This window comes from Salvelinus namaycush, chromosome 15 (genome assembly GCF_016432855.1).
Source record: "Salvelinus namaycush isolate Seneca chromosome 15, SaNama_1.0, whole genome shotgun sequence".
Taxonomy (NCBI): Eukaryota; Metazoa; Chordata; class Actinopteri; order Salmoniformes; family Salmonidae; genus Salvelinus; species Salvelinus namaycush.
In genome coordinates, this window is record NC_052321.1 from 17,471,159 (window position 1) to 17,491,268 (window position 20,110).

General features: G+C 41.2%; 2 protein-coding genes across 2 annotated transcripts; both read left to right on the forward strand.

Annotated features, from left to right (window-relative positions):
• The first annotated feature begins 8,163 nt into the window (after window positions 1–8,163).
• LOC120059849 (cytochrome P450 1B1-like) lies at window positions 8,164–11,224 on the forward strand. Its single transcript, XM_039008898.1, has one exon. The coding sequence runs from the start codon at window positions 8,367–8,369 to the stop codon at window positions 9,942–9,944; it is 1,578 nt and encodes a 525-aa protein (XP_038864826.1). The 5' UTR covers window positions 8,164–8,366; the 3' UTR covers window positions 9,945–11,224.
• A 1,976-nt stretch (window positions 11,225–13,200) lies between these two features.
• On the forward strand, window positions 13,201–14,867 carry LOC120059850 (cytochrome P450 1B1-like). The gene has a single exon (XM_039008899.1). It carries the CDS (start codon window positions 13,250–13,252, stop codon window positions 14,825–14,827), a length of 1,578 nt encoding a protein of 525 aa, XP_038864827.1. The 5' UTR covers window positions 13,201–13,249; the 3' UTR covers window positions 14,828–14,867.
• Window positions 14,868–20,110: the final 5,243 nt, after the last annotated feature.

The window sequence follows — 20,110 nt, forward strand, 5'->3', positions numbered from 1 at the left end:
TGGAAATTATGCAGACAATACATTCATAGAAGCCACAATATATCTGTAATATTAAAGCTGATCTACCACCTAAAAAATTTAAAATATATATTTTTAAACACAACCAGGCTGTTATGATCATGCCACTCAGTGCATGGGGTGAACATACTGCATGACAAGCAATTGCATTGTAAACTCATACCATATTCATGGCCACACTCATTTTTATGTATATTATTCTCTTTGTTAATCATTAGTAATTTATGTCACTCTTTGTCTTGAATTATGAATAGATTGCAACACTCTTTATGGCATGCATGCTACGAGCATATACAGGCCTTGAATGAAGGGAAAATGTTCTCAAAATGTGAAAAGGTTTCAGTAATTCCATGACACTTAGTTAACAGCATTTGCATACTAATTAAAACGTTCAACAGATTTTGGCCGCACATTGGCCATCATGGCTCTCGTGTGAAAAGGTGGCGTCATTGCACAGGCCAAGAGCTAGGCGATTTATACACTTCAAGATTTACAACAAGTGTTGTTTATCTTGTGCACATTACGTGGCAGCTCTACTTTTCCCCAACTACTGTGTCAGGATGTTATCATTCCACTAAAGTGAATGATGCCCAAATGTTCCTTTTTAAGTCCTCCTTTTATACTGCAGTCAAGACGGTGGCCATGTTTGAGCTGTGAGCCACTGGGCACAGATACCAATTCAACGTATATTCCACATTTGATCAATGTAATTTCATTGAAATTATGTGGAAACAATGTTGATTCAACCAGTGTGCCCAGTGAGGAGTGTCTTGAAAAAATGTCCTGAAAAAATGCATCATCTCAAACTTCAGCATCTCAAACTAGCAATGTCCGGTGGTTACCTCCTTGGCTGGCTGGGATGGCCAAGGCCCAGGGGATGTTTTGGTTGGTCTGTTTACTGGTTTGTCTGTTTTTTTTTGGCAGTCTTGTTTCGATATTGGCTCACCCCTGTTCTTTCTAAAGCCTAATCTACACTGAAATTCCTGCATTCTCCTTTGCTCCTCCCCTTTCCCAAGTCCCACCGGCTCAGCAACTGCCTGTTGGACCCCTGGCTTTCCTCTCCTCTCTGCCCCCCTCCTTCCTGCCTGTCGGTGCTGTGCGTGACAGTAGCTCACTGAGAAGTGGAAATTAGACTAGTAAACAATGATTAGCTCCAGGGCTGGGGCAGCCTGGTCTACCGTGGGTCCTGTCTCCACGCGCCTGCCGCCAGAGCATTATAGGCAACATGAAGCCCTCCAAGCACCTTCCCATCCCCAGTCCCTTCCCACCACTCTTCTCCCCACCCCAGCAGAGTCAGCTTGGGGTCAGGGATAAACTTTCACAGCCAGGTTACAGGAGATAATCACAGGCAAACACGGCAGCCACACGCAAAAAGCACACACATGAGCCCCCCCTGCCGTAAACCTGGCTCTAATTAGAGGTGATGGGGATGCGAGTGGCCACATGTGTATGAAGGAGAGCAGGAGGAGGAGGAGGGCAGTTATGGTGTAGTGTTACACACACAGAAGAATTACCCTGTAGCGAGAGAACAATGAGACATGCGATAAATAGTCATCCAAGTGAAGCAGTGTCTTCTGTTCTGAGACACCTACAGCACCCGATGTCACAGGAAGGCCAAAAAGATCAGCAAGGACATCAACCACCCATGCCACAGCCTGTTCACCCAGCTATCATCCACAAGGTGAGGTCAGTGCAGGTGCATCAAAGCTGGGACTGAGAGACTGAAAAACAGCTTCTATCTCAAGGCCGTCAGACTGTTAATTAAATAGCCATCCCTGGCCCGCTTCCACCCGATTACGTAACCCTGCACCTTAGAGGCTGCTGCCCTATATACATAGACTTGTAATCACTATCCACTTTAATAATGGAACACTAGTCACTTTAATAATGTTTAAATAATGTTTACATACTGCTTTACTAATCTCATATGTATATACTGTATCTGTTCTACTGTAGTTTAGTCAATGCCACTCCGACATTGCTCCATCTAATATTTATATGTTTCTTAATTCCATTATTTTACTTTTAGATTAGTGTGTATTGCTGTGAACTGTTAGATACTACTACACTGTTGGAGCTAGGAACACAAGCATTTTCCTACACCCGTAATAACATCTGCTAAGCTAAATATGTGTATGTGACCAATACAATTTGATTTGATTTGACATTGCTGTGTCTGGTTAACCGAGGAATCATGCTGGATGCTTTCGTGTTTTCACAAACACCACATTTCTGCTGACAAAACAGGGAGAGGGAAGTGAACAGCTTCTAGACATAGTTATGAAGTTGGATAACTATCAAAAACAGAAAAGAGAGACCAATTTCATTTTGAAGTACAGAGGGTCAAACAAAACTTTACCTCATTGAAGGTATAATATGCAGAATGACAGAGTGTGGCTTCAATTGTAGCCAAACTATGGAATAAAGATGTCTTTTCACATTTCTCTCAACCAATTAGAAGAAACAACCAATTAAACCTAGTAGTAAAACTTACACATACAGAGCATGTTTAATGTACCTTTTGATGTTTGAGCCATGCTCTACATTGCATGATTTTACCTGTATTCCATTTCAAGTCTCAGAAGAACAAGACATTTTAAAAATAAACACAAAGGTTTTTTCACCCTTAAAACTTTTCTGTTGTTATTTTTGTAGTTTAACATTTTTAATGTTGAAAGCATCCTTTCTTCCCACCTTCAACATTACTGTACTTCAGTCATACCTTAGAATAATAATACATATTTTGGCTTATGTCAATGTTTAATGTAAATATTGCTCAATTCAGAAATGATGTTTGCAAAAAAATGTATTATATTTCACCATGTTTTCTCAATGACATTCAATTCACCATTGAAAAAAGGGGCAGGTTTCAGTTTGTTCCACCTTAGCGAGTCTGTCTACAAGTCAGAGACCACTATGATGACACACCAAATGTGTTTGATGGATCCTTTTCGTCTTCTTCTAATGCCTCTTAAGGGGAAAGTAATCCAATTATGTTACTGATCTTGGGTAATCCAAAAGTTACGTTACTGATTACAATTCTGGACATGCAACTAGTAACATTTAGAAAGTAACCTACCCAACCCTGCATGTAAGGAGGTCTCTACAGTTTTTACTAAAAACTCAGCTCAAATCATATTTGAATCAACTTACGAAAGGCTTGGCAGATTGATCTCTTAAAGATATTCTCCGGTACTTTTGTATACTTTTTAGCCAGTAGTGCTCAGGAGCCAAAAGGGCTCCCAGGATATTGCGTACTACATCACAAATGTGCAGATATGTGCACCACGTCATTGCTGTCTCTCTCGCTCTACTGTGTGTGTGTCTTGCTGGCTGTCACTCAAATGGCGAGGGGCTGAAGCTCATTGGCTGAAACTTGATTGCTAGGGGGCTGGCCCACGTGACGGGAAATGTATGGGAAATGCCATCACACAGCTTCCAGAAAACAGTAGCTTTCAAACTGGCTACTTGAGGTAATAGATTATGCATGTATGAACTACACATTGACACATCCAGCCCAAAATGGGAGGTTTAAAAATACTTAGTAGTTGCCAAAGTACCGGAGCATGTCTTTAATTACTATTATTTAACCTCAGCTATGAAAATAGGCTATGCAATGATTTAAATAATCTAGACCAAAACATTAAAAAGAAATCTGTAACACCCATAGCGAGAATTCCCCCTCCCCCCTTTCCCATTTCCTCATGCCCCAATAATGAGTGCCTGTGCTGGAGTATTACTGAAGTCTCTGTCCCCCTAACTTACTGCCTCACATTTCGAAAATGTTAGTGCCTTCAATTAGGGTCATTACCTCCCTGCAAAAATAAACTTCACAGTTGGTGAGAAAACTAGAAACACAAATGTCTTCTTTGACACTGAGGGGGGAAAAAGTTTTGCATCGGGAACTAAAATTCAACTTTGATTTCAATGAAGAATAAACTGTACTTTGTAATGCATGCCAAGGACAAGGCTCAGGTTGACCATGATGCATGCTACCAGGCATGAAAGCATGATATACTGTATTTCAGGTACCAAAACCGACATCTTTAGTGTCACCATTCCACCTGCACCTTTTGAGGGATCAGAATATCATTCAACCCTTTTGATCTCCTGAAAAGTTTCCTCCTAACTCTTTGGCACTCAAGAGCCACTTCAGAGAGCACCCAGAGGGCACCTGAGGTGTATTGTGATATTATTTAAAGAAAGCTGCCATTGGATGGCTCTAACCTGGTCTCAGAGCATTTTGTATTATTCTGTACGTAAATCCAAGACACTCCATTTAGCATGATATGTTAAGTTTCGTATGGTATGTATTCATTTGTGGTTGTTCATCACCCATTTCGTATGATATGGTACTAATTACAATTCATATTATACAATGGCAAGAAAAAAGTATGTGAACCCTTTGGAATGACCTGGATTTCTGCATGAATTAGTCATACAATTTGATCTGATCTTCATCTAAGTCACAACAATAGACAAACACAGTGTGCTTAAACTAATAAAATACAAATTATTGTATTTTTTCTTGTCTGTATTGAATAGATAATTTCAATATTCACAGTGTAGGTTGGAAAAAGTATGTGATCCCCTAGGCTAATGACTTCTCCAAAAGCTAATTGGAGTCAGGAGTCAGCTAACCTGGAGTCCAATCAATGAGACCAGATTGAAGATGTTGGTTAGAGCTGTCCTGCCCTATAAAAACACTCACAAAATTTGAGTTTGCTATTCACAAGAAGCATTGCCTGATGTGAACCATGCCTCGAACAAAAGAGATCTCAGAAGACCTGAGATTAAAAATTGTTGACTTGCATAAAGCTGGAAAGGGTTACAAAAGTATCTCTAAAAGCCTTAATGTTCATCAGTCCACGGTAAGACACATTGTCTATAAATGGAGAAAGTTCAGCACTGTTGCTACTCTCCCTAGGAGTGGCCGTCCTGCAAAGATGACTGCAAGAGCACAGTGCAGAATGCTCAATGAGGTTAAGAAGAATCCTGGAGTGTCAGCTAAAGACTTACAGAAATCTCTGGAACATGCTAACATCTCTGTTGACGAGGTGAAACGATACGTAAAACACTAAACAAGAATGGTGTTCATGGGAGGACACCACGGAAGAAGCCACTGCTGTCAAAAAAAGAACATTGCTGCACGTCTGAAGTTCGCAAAATAGTCCCTTGGATGTTCCACAGCGCTTCTGGCAAAATGTTCTGTGGACAGATGAAAATAAAGTTGAGTTGTTTGGAAGGAACAAACAACACTATGTGTTGAGAAAAAAAGGCACAGCACACCTACATCAAAACCTCATCCCAACTGTAAAGTATGGTGGAGGGAGCATCATGGTTTGGGGCTGCTTTGCTGCCTCAGGGCCTGGACAGCTTGCTATCATCGAAGTTGGATGATGCAACAGGTCAACGACTCAAAACACAAAAGTAAATCAACAGAATGGCTTCATCAGAAGAAAATACGCCCATTCAGAGTCTTGACCTCAACCCGATTTAAAATGCTGTGGCATGACCTCGAGAGCGGTTCACACCAGACATCCTAAGAATATTGCTGAACTGAAACAGTTTTGTAAAGATGAATGGTCCAAAATTCCTCCTGACCGTTGTGCAGGTCTGATCCGCAACTACAGAAAATGTTTGGTTGAGTTTATTGCTACCAAAGGAGAGTCAACCAGTTATTAAATCCAAAAGTTCACATACTTTTCCCACCCTGCACTGTGAATGTTTACACGGTGTGTTCAATAAAGACATGAAAACATATACTTGTTTGTGTGTTATTAGTTTAAGCAGACTGTTTGTCTATTGTTGTGACTTAAAAGAAGATCAGATCATTTTATGACCAATTGATGCAGTAATCCAGGTAATTCCAAAGGGTTCACATACTTTTTCTTGACCCTTTATGTTACAAATTTGCAAAACATGATATGTTACGAATTCTAGCTAGGTGGCTAACATTAGCTAGCTGGTTAACATTAGCTCGGCTAGGGGTTAAGTTTATACAAGAAAATATTTAACTAGGCAAGCCAGTTAAGAACAAATTCTTATTTACAATGACGGCCTACCCCGGACCAATTGTGTGCCACCCTATGGGACTCCCAATCACAGCTGGATCTGATACAGCCTGGATTTGAATCAGGGACTGTGGTGATGCCACTTGCACTGAGATGCCGTGCCTTAGACCGCTGCGCCACTCGGTAGCCCAGGGTTAGGGTTAAGGTTAGGGTTAAGAGTAGGAGTTAATGAAGGGTTAGGGGAAGGGTTAGCTAAAAGTGTTAAGGTTGAGGTTAGGAGAAGGGGAAGGAGTTGCAAAGTAGTTAAAAAGTAGTAAGTAGTCGAAAAGTTGCTAATTAGCTAAAATGCTAAAGTTGTCTGTGATTAAATTCAAACTCGCAAACTTTGGGGTTGCTAGACTTTAGGTTTAGGGTAAGGGTTAGCTAAAAGGCTTATTAAGGTTAGGGTTATGGGAAGGGTTAGCTAAAAGGGTTAAGGTTAGGGGCAGGGGATTTTGTTGCAAAGTAGCTAAAAAACAGTAAGTAGTTGAAAAGTTGCTAATTATCTAAAATGCTAATGTTGTCCGTAATGTGATTCGAACTCTCAACCTTTTGGTTTTTGCCTTAAGTAACCATCTGTCCTATGCAAATATACGAAACATAACATACCATACTAAATGGAGTGTCTCGGATTATGTACAGAATAATATGAAAGGCTCTGAGACCAGGTTGCTGGCTCATATCTGAAACATGGCTCTCACGGAAAACTACAGGCACTTTAATGCTTTGTAAATGCTTGAAGAAATGCTGTAGCATGAGACCTGCTGAAAATATGAATATTAATTTTTCATGGATTTTCTCTGCTAAGATTTCGTCCTTTATGTTTAGAGGTGTTTGTATAAGCATACTTATGTAAGGCAAGTTAGTCTATTTACCTGTATTTCAAATGCAACATTGTATTTATCATTTTTAAATAACCTGATATTTTTACACAGGCAGGTAGTTCTTCATAATGGCAAAATAAACAGTCTATATATAGTCTATAGACAATATTTCAATCCACACGTGGATAACTATTTTAGTTGCATCCATGTAAACTATGGGTCATTTTCATTTTATATCACTAGACAAGTGTGTAAGAGCCACCCAAGACCTTATCACGATGGGGGTTAATTTAATTTAAACACTTCTGATAGGTACCCATCCCTAGTTCAATAAGCTAAATGTAATTTAGGCTATTCAAGAAAGGAAATTCAGACAATGATGGAAGATCTAACATAATTGTATTATTACAAATATGATTTGTTTAATCTTCTGCGCAATATTATGGAAAGCCTTCAGACTCGGGTAGGCTCGTACGCAACTTTCACTGACCTTCAGAGTTCGATTTGAACCGCGACATAGTTGAGTGATTGAAAATACTATCTCAAAGATATACAACTGGCTGTATGCAGCACTAAAAGAACGCAATATGCAACAACGCGTTGCACAGTACCTGAAAAGTAGTAAAACTTACTGAAAACCCATGCTTTTTAAATACATGTATTAGGCTACATGGCACCATGAGAACATTCATATTTTTATGAGAGAGACTAAACAGAGTTTAAGTTAGGCTAATTATGGAGAGAATAGAATGTCCATGCAGACGCGCACAAAAGCCAACCATACGTTATCGACTATACGAGAAACAAACCGTATGTTATATGCTTTTCTGTACCAAACTGCGCCCTTGAGTTTTCTAAGTATAAGAAAGTATAACAATTTAAAATGGGATCGTCTGTCACTATTCGAGTTTGTAAAATAATCGTTACTTTCCTCCTAAACTTGTCACTAGTTACTGGAGCTCACCTCCGGGGACAGCGGTTGCTCTTGCGCGCTCTGTTTCCCAGTGCGCGGCGCGCGTCGAGGTCCAACAGCAGAAAGATAATATATAGTGGGGTCTGCATGGCTACCACAATGGGAGGAGTATGAAAATGATGCTGAGCCCTGCCCACAGACTGCAAACATATAAGACACCGTGCTGAAGCAAAACTAGTCACTAAGGTCTTACATCTTGCTGAAAAGTGTGACTAGAGAACAACTTCACCATAACTCACCAAGCTTAATCTGAGATAATTTCCCAAGAAGTACTGAGACTGTCACCATGGTCTCAGCAGGACACTTTGGACTTTAAACTAACTGAACTCGTTTTATATTAGATGGATTCATTGAAATTGAACATCACAAAATCACTTTTGAAAAGTAAGCTGGACTAAAACTGACTGAGAGTGCTGAAAAAAAGTGGAACTTTTTTGTACTGTTTTTTTCTATTCACAATATCTGTCTCCAGGAATAGGTCATAAATCATCCAGAACCATGGCACTGCTGGACACAGAGTTTGAGGGCAGCAGCAGCATCATCAGGGAGTGGAGTGGACAGGTCCAGCCAGCGCTGGTCGCCTCCTTGGTTTTCCTCTTCTGTTTGGAAGCCTGTCTGTGGGTCAGGAATCTCAGACTCAAGAAAAGGCTGCCAGGACCTTTTGCCTGGCCGGTGGTGGGCAATGCCATGCAGCTGGGGCAGATGCCTCATATCACCTTCTCCAAGCTGGCAAAGAAGTACGGCAACGTGTATCAGATAAGACTGGGCTGCAACAACATAGTGGTGCTTAATGGAGACACAGCAATACGAGAAGCTTTGGTTCAGCACAGCACAGAGTTTGCAGGCAGACCTGACTTTGTGTCTTTTCGGATGATTTCAGGAGGCAGGAGCATGACATTCACTAACTACAGCAAACAGTGGAAAATGCACCGGAGAATTGCACAATCTACCATTAGAGCTTTCTCCTCAGCAAACAGCCAGACCAAGAAAGCATTTGAGCAGCACGTTTTAGGAGAATCTATGGATCTTGTGCAGGTATTTCTGAGAATGAGTGCAGATGGACGATATTTTAATCCCGCTCATGAATTTACAGTAGCTGCTGCTAATGTAATCTGTGCCCTGTGCTTTGGAAAACGTTATGGCCATGATGACATTGAGTTTAGAACTCTCCTAGGCAGAATGGACAAGTTTGGAGAGACGGTGGGGGCTGGCAGCTTGGTGGATGTCATGCCCTGGCTTCAGAATTTCCCAAATCCTGTCCGCAGCGTCTACCAGAATTTCAAACACATAAATGAGGAGTTTTTTGCCTTTGTGAAAGACAAAGTGGTGCAGCACCGAGAAACCTTCAACCCTGATGTGACCCGGGACATGAGTGATGCTATCATTAATGTGATTGAGCACGGAAAGGACAGTGGACTGACCAAAGACTTCACAGAAGGAACAGTCACAGACCTTATTGGAGCCGGCCAAGACACAATGTCAACCATTTTACAATGGATTCTCCTGCTTTTGATCAAATACCCCATCATCCAAACCAAGCTGCAGGAGCAGATTGACAAAGTGGTAGGCCGTGACAGGCTGCCCTGTATTGAGGACAAAGCCAGCCTGGCTTACCTAGATGCCGTTATCTATGAGACCATGCGCTACACCAGCTTTGTACCCCTCACCATCCCCCACTCCACTACCTCAGATGTCACCATCGAAGGCTTCCACATCCCCAAAGACACAGTGGTCTTCATCAACCAGTGGTCTGTCAACCACGACCCTTTACAGTGGAAGGACCCACATCTCTTTGACCCTTCACGGTTCCTAGATGAAAGCGGTGCCCTTGACAAAGACCTAACTAACAGCGTCATGATCTTCTCCACTGGTAAGAGGCGATGTATTGGGGACCAGATTGCCAAAGTGGAAATCTTTTTATTTACAGCCATCTTGCTTCACCAGTGTACCTTTGAGAGCAACCCGTCAGAGGCCCTGACCCTTGATTGTTCCTATGGGCTCGCACTGAAGCCCCTGCACTACACCATCACAACCAAGCTCAGGGGAAAGCTGCTCGGTCTGGTGTCACCTGCATAAAAATCTCATCCCAATATTGTGACTCAAGGCCAGCAAAAACTACAAATTTGCCAAGCAATGATATTTTACAGTGAGTATTAGTAAACATGCACTGAATGTTGTTGTTGAGTGTAATATTTCATATTTAATATTTAATTAATATCTGATCACAATTTAATATGTTTGCATTGTTGTTGATACAGGATTGAACGTATGATTACAGTGAAGGAAAGTTTGCTAGGTATAGCTATATCTCCTGGAGGCCAGGGGACGGGGCATGGGGTCAATCAATTTGAACAGGTTCTCAAACTATGTACTTTATCATATTCTTTAAGGAAGTATACTTTTGTTTCATATACATTTTGAGCTTTGAGCGTACTTCATATACAGTATTTAGCATGTTAACATATGAAAATATGTGCAGGAAACTAGAATATTCCTCAACAGTCAATGGAAAGTTATATCACAGTGTAATATGCCTGTGAGTGTTTGTGAATGTTGTAGTCACACCTGAAGGACCACAGTTTGTTGCCTTGAGGACTTTGTGGATGTCTCTCATTAACATGGTGATGTTTCAATGAATTTATCTTTTTCACATAAAGCTATCACAATTTGTTTTTAATATATATATTTCAGGTATGAACAATATTTGTTAAGTATTATAATCAAATCCACTATCTACTGTACACCATGCATATGAGCACATTGAATACTGTTGACAGATGCTGACGAACTGCTAAAGGAAAATCAAGATACGTATTTTCCATAGCCTACCGTGTGAAGACACCTCAGCGTTAACAGCACTGTTGCCTCTGTGCAGCTTCACGCTCAGTGTCTCCAACAATATTTGGAGGTGTTTCAATGGAGAGGTGGGTTTCTACTGGAGTCTAGAAGCATGGTACTGATAATGCTGATGAACAGGTGGGAGAGGACCAATTCTAAACACTGACCACATTGATCTTCTCAGAAATCTACTTTACTGAACAGGCACTCCAGCTACACAGCCCATCCCTTCATATCCAAACCAACTGCCACTAAATACAATATTACTACACAAATCAATGGAGTTTTGATATATTTTCAAAAATGCATGTATGTTTACACCTCAAGGCTCTGAAATCTGTAGATGTAATGTCACCTTTGTCAAAGATCATGTATTCAGAAATGTATTAAATATTGTTCAGAATATCTGCCTCTCTCAAACCAAGAAACTCAACTACAGCATGTGTTGAATGTCCAGGCAAGGATTCATGATTGAAAATATGTTGTTTTGTTTGTTTGTTTGTTTTATATGATTGAAAAATAAGCTACATCTGGAATGAATAAAGCAACGTTTAAATCAATCAGGGGCTGATAGTGACTGATTCTGCTTCTCTCTCGTTTGTCATTGATTAACTCATTAAGCACCTCATCACTGGAAGGTTTGCATTCTCCTTTCCATGTGTTGTTCTTTGTAGTAACACACTTCATGTACAGCGGAATGAATATGAGGTGGTGCATAACACATTACAAAGTAACAATTATTATGGGGATTCACACTCTAAGGTGCATTGTATAATACAATACTTAATCAATTATAATAAAACTGTAAACAAGTGTTTATCACTGGTTACAATCATTATGTTTTACAGCTAGTCTACACCAGTCCTGCATGTTTGATCTCATCAAAACTGTTAAAACACATCAAATGTATTTGAATTGTGATCTGGTTTGGCAACACTACATCATATAACAGAGGAATCTCTCCTTGCAGCAAGCACTACCATCAGAGCACAGAATTCCATAGAAGTTGAATTCCTGCTGAATAGCAGTGAAACCCCTGTAGGTCTACTTTCTAAAAGTTATTTGTTTCTTTCCGTAGCCTTATCACTAGTGTAATTGTCAGAGGTCCCTGTTTTGAAATCACTTTTTAACTATTTTGATAAAGCCTCAAGCCTAAGAGTTATATTATCTCGTTTATATGTTTAAAAGGACCCTTATGCTAACAAAAGCTCTTGTAAATGTATACTTTTATAAAACATATACAAGTGTATTGTTTGTTTCTGTTCTGTGTCCAGATGCAAAACCCAGAGCTTTCATAGTCATATCTTGGATTCTATTCCTAGTGGTGTTTAGAGTTAACAGAACATGTGCTGAAAATAACAGATAAAAAAATTATGTCATTAAAAAATGCATACATTAGTTTACAATCCACAGAAGAAAGCTCAACTGAATATTTTAAAGTTACAAGCAGTCCTCCCTTAGCCTGGGTACTTCACTGAGACTTTTGATTTATTTATTTATTTTATTTTGCTGTATTTCAGTCAGGAAAAAGTCCTACATACGTTCTAGTCATTTAGCAGACGGTTTTATCCAGCACAATTAGGGTTATGTGCCTTGCTCAATGGCACATCAATAGATAGTTCACCTAATCAGCTCAGGGATTCAAACCAGCGCTCTTTTGGTTACTTGCCGTCGTGCTTAACCGCCAAGTTACCTGCCGCCTTAGAGAGGTAATCAAGCAATTTCCACAATCCAGAATGTAACCGGACCAATCAGTGTCCCATGAGTTTAGTTACGGTGAGTTTAGCTGAGGTGGTCTTTGTGACTGAAATCTGGAACCCTAACTACTACACCATTTATAGAAACCATCTAAAATTATCCCCTGTGGTACCTGTATTGTGTTAAAAAGGTAGTGCAGCCCAATCTTTCAGGTCCTCTGGCCCACTAAATCTCAACTCTTTCTGGTTTAGCTCTTGGCTGGCAGGCCTGACTGGTTGCTGCTTTATTCCTTGTCTTACCGTGGGGTTGAGTGTTAGGTATAAGAAAGAACTGACACTCAGCTGGAATGAGCGACACGGTGCTAAAAGAAATGAATAGGAGTTTTAATGCCTGCTCTGTGGTCACAATGGGAGGGGAGAGATAATAAAAAACCTGAGTCCCTGACCCCTCCCACTAAGAAGATATATAAGGGAGTGTCAAAGCTGAAATCTTCATTCCTCTAATGTGGTCATCTGAAGACGGACACCAACTGCACCACTGCTAACCGCTCAACCTGATCGAGCCTGTTCACAAGCCAGCACGGAGGAGGAGGAGACAGAGACTGTAGTGTGTAAGAGGTGCTGAAAACCTTCTTCATTGTCTCGATTCATTTTCTACATTTTCAGATCATAATGTAGGACTGACCATACTTAAAGAAAGACTACTTATTTTTTATTTTTTGGAATTGAGGTGAGAGGAGGATCCATTTAAATTATACAGTTACAAGGAATAACATTCAACAAGGAAAAAGTGTAATCTCTCAAAATTTGAAGAATTTGACAACAGAAATAGAACATCTTAGAACCATGGCACTGCTGGACACAGAGTTTGAGGTGAAGGGCAGCAGCAGCATCATCAGGGAGTGGAGTGGACAGGTCCAGCCAGCGCTGGTCGCCTCCTTGGTTTTTCTCTTCTGTCTGGAAGCCTGTCTGTGGGTCAGGAATCTCAGACTCAAGAGAAGGCTGCCAGGACCTTTTGCCTGGCCGGTGGTGGGCAATGCCATGCAGCTGGGGCAGATGCCTCATATCACCTTCTCTGAGCTGGCAAAGAAGTATGGCAACGTGTATCAGATAAGACTGGGCTGCAACAACATAGTGGTGCTTAATGGAGATGCATCAATACGAGAAGCCTTGGTTCAACACAGCACAGAGTTTGCAGGCAGACCCAACTTTGTGTCTTTTCAGTCAGTGTCTGGTGGTAACAGCATGACATTCACTAACTACAGCAAACAGTGGAGGACGCACCGGAAGATCGCTCAGACCTCCATTAGAGCTTTCTCCTCTGCCAACAGCCAGACCAAAAAAGCATTTGAACAGCACGTTGTGGCAGAGGCCACTGAGCTCATTGAAGCTTTCCTCAAACTCAATGCTGAGGGACAGTTTTTCAACCCTGCTCATGAACTGACAGTAGCTGCTGCTAATGTAATCTGTGCCCTATGCTTTGGAAAACGTTATGGACATGATGACATTGAGTTTAGAACCCTTCTGGGCAGCGTGGACAAGTTTGGAGAGACGGTGGGGGCTGGCAGCTTGGTGGATGTCATGCCCTGGCTTCAGTATTTTCCAAATCCTGTCCGCAGCGTCTACCAGAGCTTCAAAGACCTCAATAAAGAGTTTTTCACCTTTGTGAGAGACAAGGTTGTGGAGCACAGGGAAACATTTGACCCTGAAGTGACCCGGGACATGAGTGATGCCATTATTGGGGTCATTGACAAGGCGGACAGTGATACCGGGTTGACGGAGGCCCACACAGAAGGGACAGTGTCTGATCTGATTGGTGCAGGACTGGATACTGTGTCCACTTGCCTTCATTGGATGCTCCTTTTATTGGTGAAATACCCCAACATCCAAACCAGACTGCAGGAGCAGATTGACAAAGTGGTAGGCCGTGACAGGCTGCCCTGTATTGAGGACAAAGCCAGCCTGGCTTACCTAGATGCCGTTATCTATGAGACCATGCGCTACACCAGCTTTGTACCCCTCACCATCCCCCACTCCACCACCTCAGATGTCACCATCGAAGGCTTCCACATCCCCAAAGACACAGTGGTCTTCATCAACCAGTGGTCTGTCAACCACGACCCTTTACAGTGGAAGGACCCACATCTCTTTGACCCTTCACGGTTTCTAGATGAAAATGGTGCCCTTGACAAGGATCTGACCAGCAGTGTGATGATATTCTCAGCAGGAAAGAGGCGATGTATCGGTGACCAGATAGCCAAAGTGGAGGTATTTTTATTTTCTGCTATTTTGATTCACCAGTGCACATTTGAAAATAATCCAAGTCAGGATCTCTCCTTAGACTGCTCCTATGGGTTAACACTGAAGCCCCTGAACTACAAGATCTCTGCCAAGCTCAGAGGAGAATTACTTACTGGGGCATAAAATCTTGTTCTTTGTGTTTTCAAATAGAGCACCCATTAATGGAGTGCAGTAATCCAATGTAATATAAAAGGTATGTACACAACAGTGAATGTTTATGCTTTAATACTGTAGGTACTAACCATAAGATTTATATTAATACTTTACTATTATTATTATCATTAGCTAATCTGATTGTTGATTGTATAAATCACTTTTTGTGACAGATAACTGAATCATGTTTGTATTTCTATAATTGTATTGTACAGGCTATCTATGGGAAATTCCTGACATTTGGAACCAAGATATGTTATCCCTACAGATTTAGGAAAATAGATATTGTAGCAATCATGTTACAAAATATCCCTTCTAAATTCTCATAGAAATTGGAAACACATGATATTTGAGTTTTATGGACAATTTCACTCCATCAAAGTATTATGTCACAGTAGAATCTAATCTACAAAATAAATTAATACAAAAATAACCTAGAGATATGTTTGCAGATTGCTACACAAGTGTAAGAATTGAAATTACTATGATGTGGCAGCCCAAAGTCACAGTTTGTAATAAATCTTAAGTATCTTTTGTTATATATGAGGGTATTTAGTTTGGCCACCTCAAATTGGCATATAAACTGGTGGTCATGAATCAATTTTACTGTAAGTGCTTTGTTGTTGCAGTGATGTGGAGAAATCATGTGATGTGTTGCCCATGTTGATATTGTACATCCTCTGACCCATTCAGATTTGTATTCATGGTGTTTGTATCTGCATAAGTACATACTGTAATAACAATTATACATTTTCAGAAGTTTTGGTGCACTTACATAATTCCATTGTATTATGATGTATTATGTTCTGGTTGGGTCATAAACATGTAGTGTATGATATCCATAGTGCCTGAGCTCCATGCAATAAATCCTATACTCCTTCTCAGCCCTGTCTGTGGCGTATCTCAGTCTTAGGAGAGCACAAATGCTATGAACAAGACAATGCAGGGAGGTCAAAGAGGTAATAATAGATCATGATGTCGAGTCTGTGTGTTGCCATGAAAGATTGATGCGGACCTTGGGTGTTAGCAGCACACATGCTCTGCCTCCAGACCCCAACACCCTGGGTTTGGTAGGGCACATACAGTCACAGCCCCAGCCACAGGCCCCACTCATCAATATTTCACCCAGGGCACTCTGTACTTGGGCTGTAATCCCTATTTAACCCACACACTCTGATTCAGGAGCAGCCAGGTCCCCCATGATACAAGTCAGTATTCGACGTCCGTCCCTGTCTGAGGACGTTGAGTAATGACGTGGAAATCAGCCACTAGGGGAAAAGGTGAGTGTGGTTTTGATTGGGCAGGGCTGCCCAACCCTTTTCCTGGAGATCTACTGTCCTGTAAGTTTTCAGTCCAACCCTAATTTAGCATATCAGATTCAGCTAGTTAAGGTCTTGTTGCGCAGCTAATTTGTAGAATCAGGTGTGTTAAATTAGGGTTGGACTGAAAACCTACAGGACAGTAGATCTCCAGGAAAAGGGTTGGGCAGCCCTGTGCTAGGGTGTTGTGGGAAGGGATAGCAGATGAGTATAAGCATCTGCCTCTGACTGAATCAAAAGGTTGCATGTTCGAATTCAGTGATAGAATTTTGTTTTTGATACAATAGTTTTAAGCCTATCCCAAACCTTAACCCTTGCCTTAACCATTCAGAGTTAATGCCTAACCTTAAGAATGTTTAGTTTATGCCTGATCTTAACCTTTACTTTATAAATTCGTAGTTAATGCCTAAACTTGACCTTATACACTTAGAAATTTGACATTTGGAACAATTTCGAAATTTGACGTTTGAGCAACATGAACGAACGTCTAATTCTGATCTGAGACTGTGAGAGCTAGTAGTTCAAGAGAGTGCCATCTACTGCATCTGCCATCCATCTCAATGCCATCCGAAAGATAACTTTAAATGTAGCTATACTGTATATGTCACTCTGCAACCTCAAATGTATTGTATATATAAAAGTGGATGTAAAACATAGAACATTTCTGAAGGACAAAGTTAGGAACACAGTACATTTGCTCTGATGTAAGACAGATATGTCACGTTTACACAGGAAATTACTCTAGGAGTGTATATGAGAATTGGACAATCCTTGGACGTCTTCTATTTCTTCTCCGTAACTACTACTGCAACTCTGTAGGCCATAGTGATTCTTCTCACCTCCTTACAGCTATAAAATATTGATAGACATAAATATACATCTACATTTCACATACACGTTGTTACAGATGTAGGATCTTAATTTGATCACTCTTTTGTTGCTGAGAATTTTTCTGCACAGCAGGAAATGCAGATTTGTGTATTCAAGATTTAAAAAGGCTTCTAAAGTTTGTAATTTCCACTTTAAAATGTCAAACTTGACGAAAAATATATAAACCCTAGAAAAAAAATGACAAATTATAATCCACATAATAGTTTCCATTTCCTGTTGCTTCAGGATGATTTTCCTAATGTAGCAAACTGGCTCAAATTAAGTTATTATACAGTGCATTTGGAAAGTATTCAGACCCCTTGACTTTTCCCCCCCAAAATGTTACGTTACAGCCTTATTCTGCAATGGATTAAAGGGAAAAAAAATCCTCATCAATCTACACACAACACACCATAATGACAAAGCGAAAACAGAAATATTTGCAAAAATAAAACAAATATTCAGACCTTTTGCTATGAGTCTCAAAATTGAGCTCAGGTGCATCCTGTTTCTTTTAATCATCCTTGAGATATTTCTTCAACTTGATTGGAGTCCACCTGTGGTAAATTCAATTGATTGGACATGATTTGGAAAGGCACACACCTGTCTACAGTGCTTGGCGGGTAGGAGTGTAGGGCCAGTAACCGAAAGGTTGCTGGATCGAATCCCCGAGCTGACAAGGTACTGTAAATATCTGTTGTTCTGCCCCTGAGCAAGGCAGTTAACCCCTGGGAGCTGATGACGTGGATGTTGATTAAGACAGCCCCCCGCACCTCTCTGATTCAGAGGGGTTGGGCTAAATGCATTAGACACATTTCAGTTGAATGCACTCAGTTATGCAACTGACTAGGTATCCCCCTTTCCCTTTTGAAAAGTATTCAGACCCCTTCCCTTTCTCCAGATCTTTTTTACTTTACAGCCTTATTCTAAAATGGATTAAATAAAAACTAATCCTCATCAATCTACATACAATACACCATAATGACAAAGCAAAAACAGGTTTTTAGAAATGTTTGCAAATCTATTACAGATAAAAACCGGAAAAACATTATTTACATCGGTATTGAGACCATTTGCTATGAGACTCGAAATTGAGCTCGTGTGCATCCTGTTATCCATTGATCATCCTTGAGATGTTTCTACAACTTCATTTGAGTCCTGTGGTAAATTCAATTGATTGGACATGCTTTGGAAAGGCACACATCTGTCTATTAAAGGTCCCATAGTTGACCGTGCATGTCAGAGCAAAAAACAAGTCATGAGGTTGAAGGAAATGTCAGTAGAGCTCCGAGACAAGAGCTCAGATCAGAGGCTCAGATCAGGGGAATGGTACCAAAATTTTTTGCACGATTGAATGTCCCCAAGAACACAGTGGCCTCCATCATTCTTAAAAGTAAGAAGTTTTGAACCACCAAGATTCTTCCTAGAGCTGGCTGCCCGGCCAAACTGAGCAATCGGGGTAGAAGGGCCTTGGTCAGGAAGGTGACCAAGAACCCGATGATCAGTCTTACAGAGCTCCAGAGCTCCTCTGTGGAGATGGGAGAACTTTCCAGAAGGACAACCATCTCTGTAGCACTCCACAAATCAGGCCTTTACGGTAAAGTGGACAGAAGCCACGCCTAAGTAAAAGGCACATGACAGCCCGCTTGGAGTTTGCCAAAAGGCACCTAAAAGACTCTCTGACCATGCGAAACAAGATTCTCTGGTATGATGAAACCAAGATTGGATTCTTTGGCCTGAATGCCAAGCGTCAAGTCTGGAGGAAACCTGGCACCATCCCTACAGTGAAGCATGCATCATGCAGTGGGCAGCATTGTGCTGTGGGGATGTTTTCAGCAGTAGTTACTGGGAGACTAGTCAGGATAGAGGGAAAGATGAACAGCGCAAAGTACAGAGAGATCCTTGAAAACCTGTTCCAGAGTGCTCAGACTGGGGTGAAGGATGACCTTCCCACAGGACAATGACCCTAAGCACACAGCCAAGACAACGCAGGAGTGGCTTCAGGACAAAGTCTCTGAATGTCCTCGAGTGGCCCAGCCAGAGCCCGGACTTGAACCCGATCCAACATCTCCCCATCCAACCTGCCAGAGCTTGAGAGGATCTGTAGAGAAGAATGGGAGAAACTCCCCAAATAGATGTGTGCCAAGCTTGTGTCATCATACCTAAGAAGACTCAAGGCTGTAATCGCTGCCAAAAGTGCTTCAACAAAGTACTGAGTAAATGGTCTGAATACATACAAATGTAATATTTCAGTTTATAATTTGTAAAACATTTGCTTTTTTTTTTATTGTGTGTAGATTGATGAGGGGGAAAAAACATTTAATCCATTTTAGAATAAGGATGTAATCTAACAAATTGTGGAAAAAGTCAAGGGGTCTGAAGGTATTTCTGAATGCATTGTATCTGTATAGACAGCTGTGTTTCCCCTTCACTATTCTTCCTTTCCCCTTTGTACACCTTTCCCACAGTCAGTGGTGTGTGTAGCCCTCCCCAAGCTGCGTTTGGCTGTGATTCGGTCCGGAGCCTGCAGAAATGAGCACTGTGGGTAAACTCTGAGGGAGGCTTGTTTTCACATGGGTTAATTCAGAGCAGGCTGTAGACGTTCTGTACTGCTATAGTCTTTCTCTGCTCTGACACTAAGGGGAACTTGGATGGTGTGTGGGTGGGGGGGGCGCATGCGAGGAGACAGAGAGTCGCTATTCCCCCTAGCCCAAGGACCCAGACCTGCTGAATTGTATTTCGGACAGGAAAACAAAACTTACACCAACCTACTTTTTTTCAGCTTGGGTTCTTCAGCTCGGGCCCTCCCTCCACTCTGCCACCAGCTACAGCTCTGTGCTGTAAAGAATCTCACTCCCTCTGCCAGGGTCCTGACAGGCATGTTAAAAAGACTGTTTATTAGATGAAGTAGTAACCATAGTGACTGTAGACAGAAGCCGTCAGAGAGATTGAGCAGACAGATGTAATATGTAAAGTAACTGTTCTACTGTCAAGTGCCATCCCTGGAAATACAGTGGAACATTGTGTCTGAGCTTTGGCTTCAGAAGGCCTGGGAGGTTCAGTC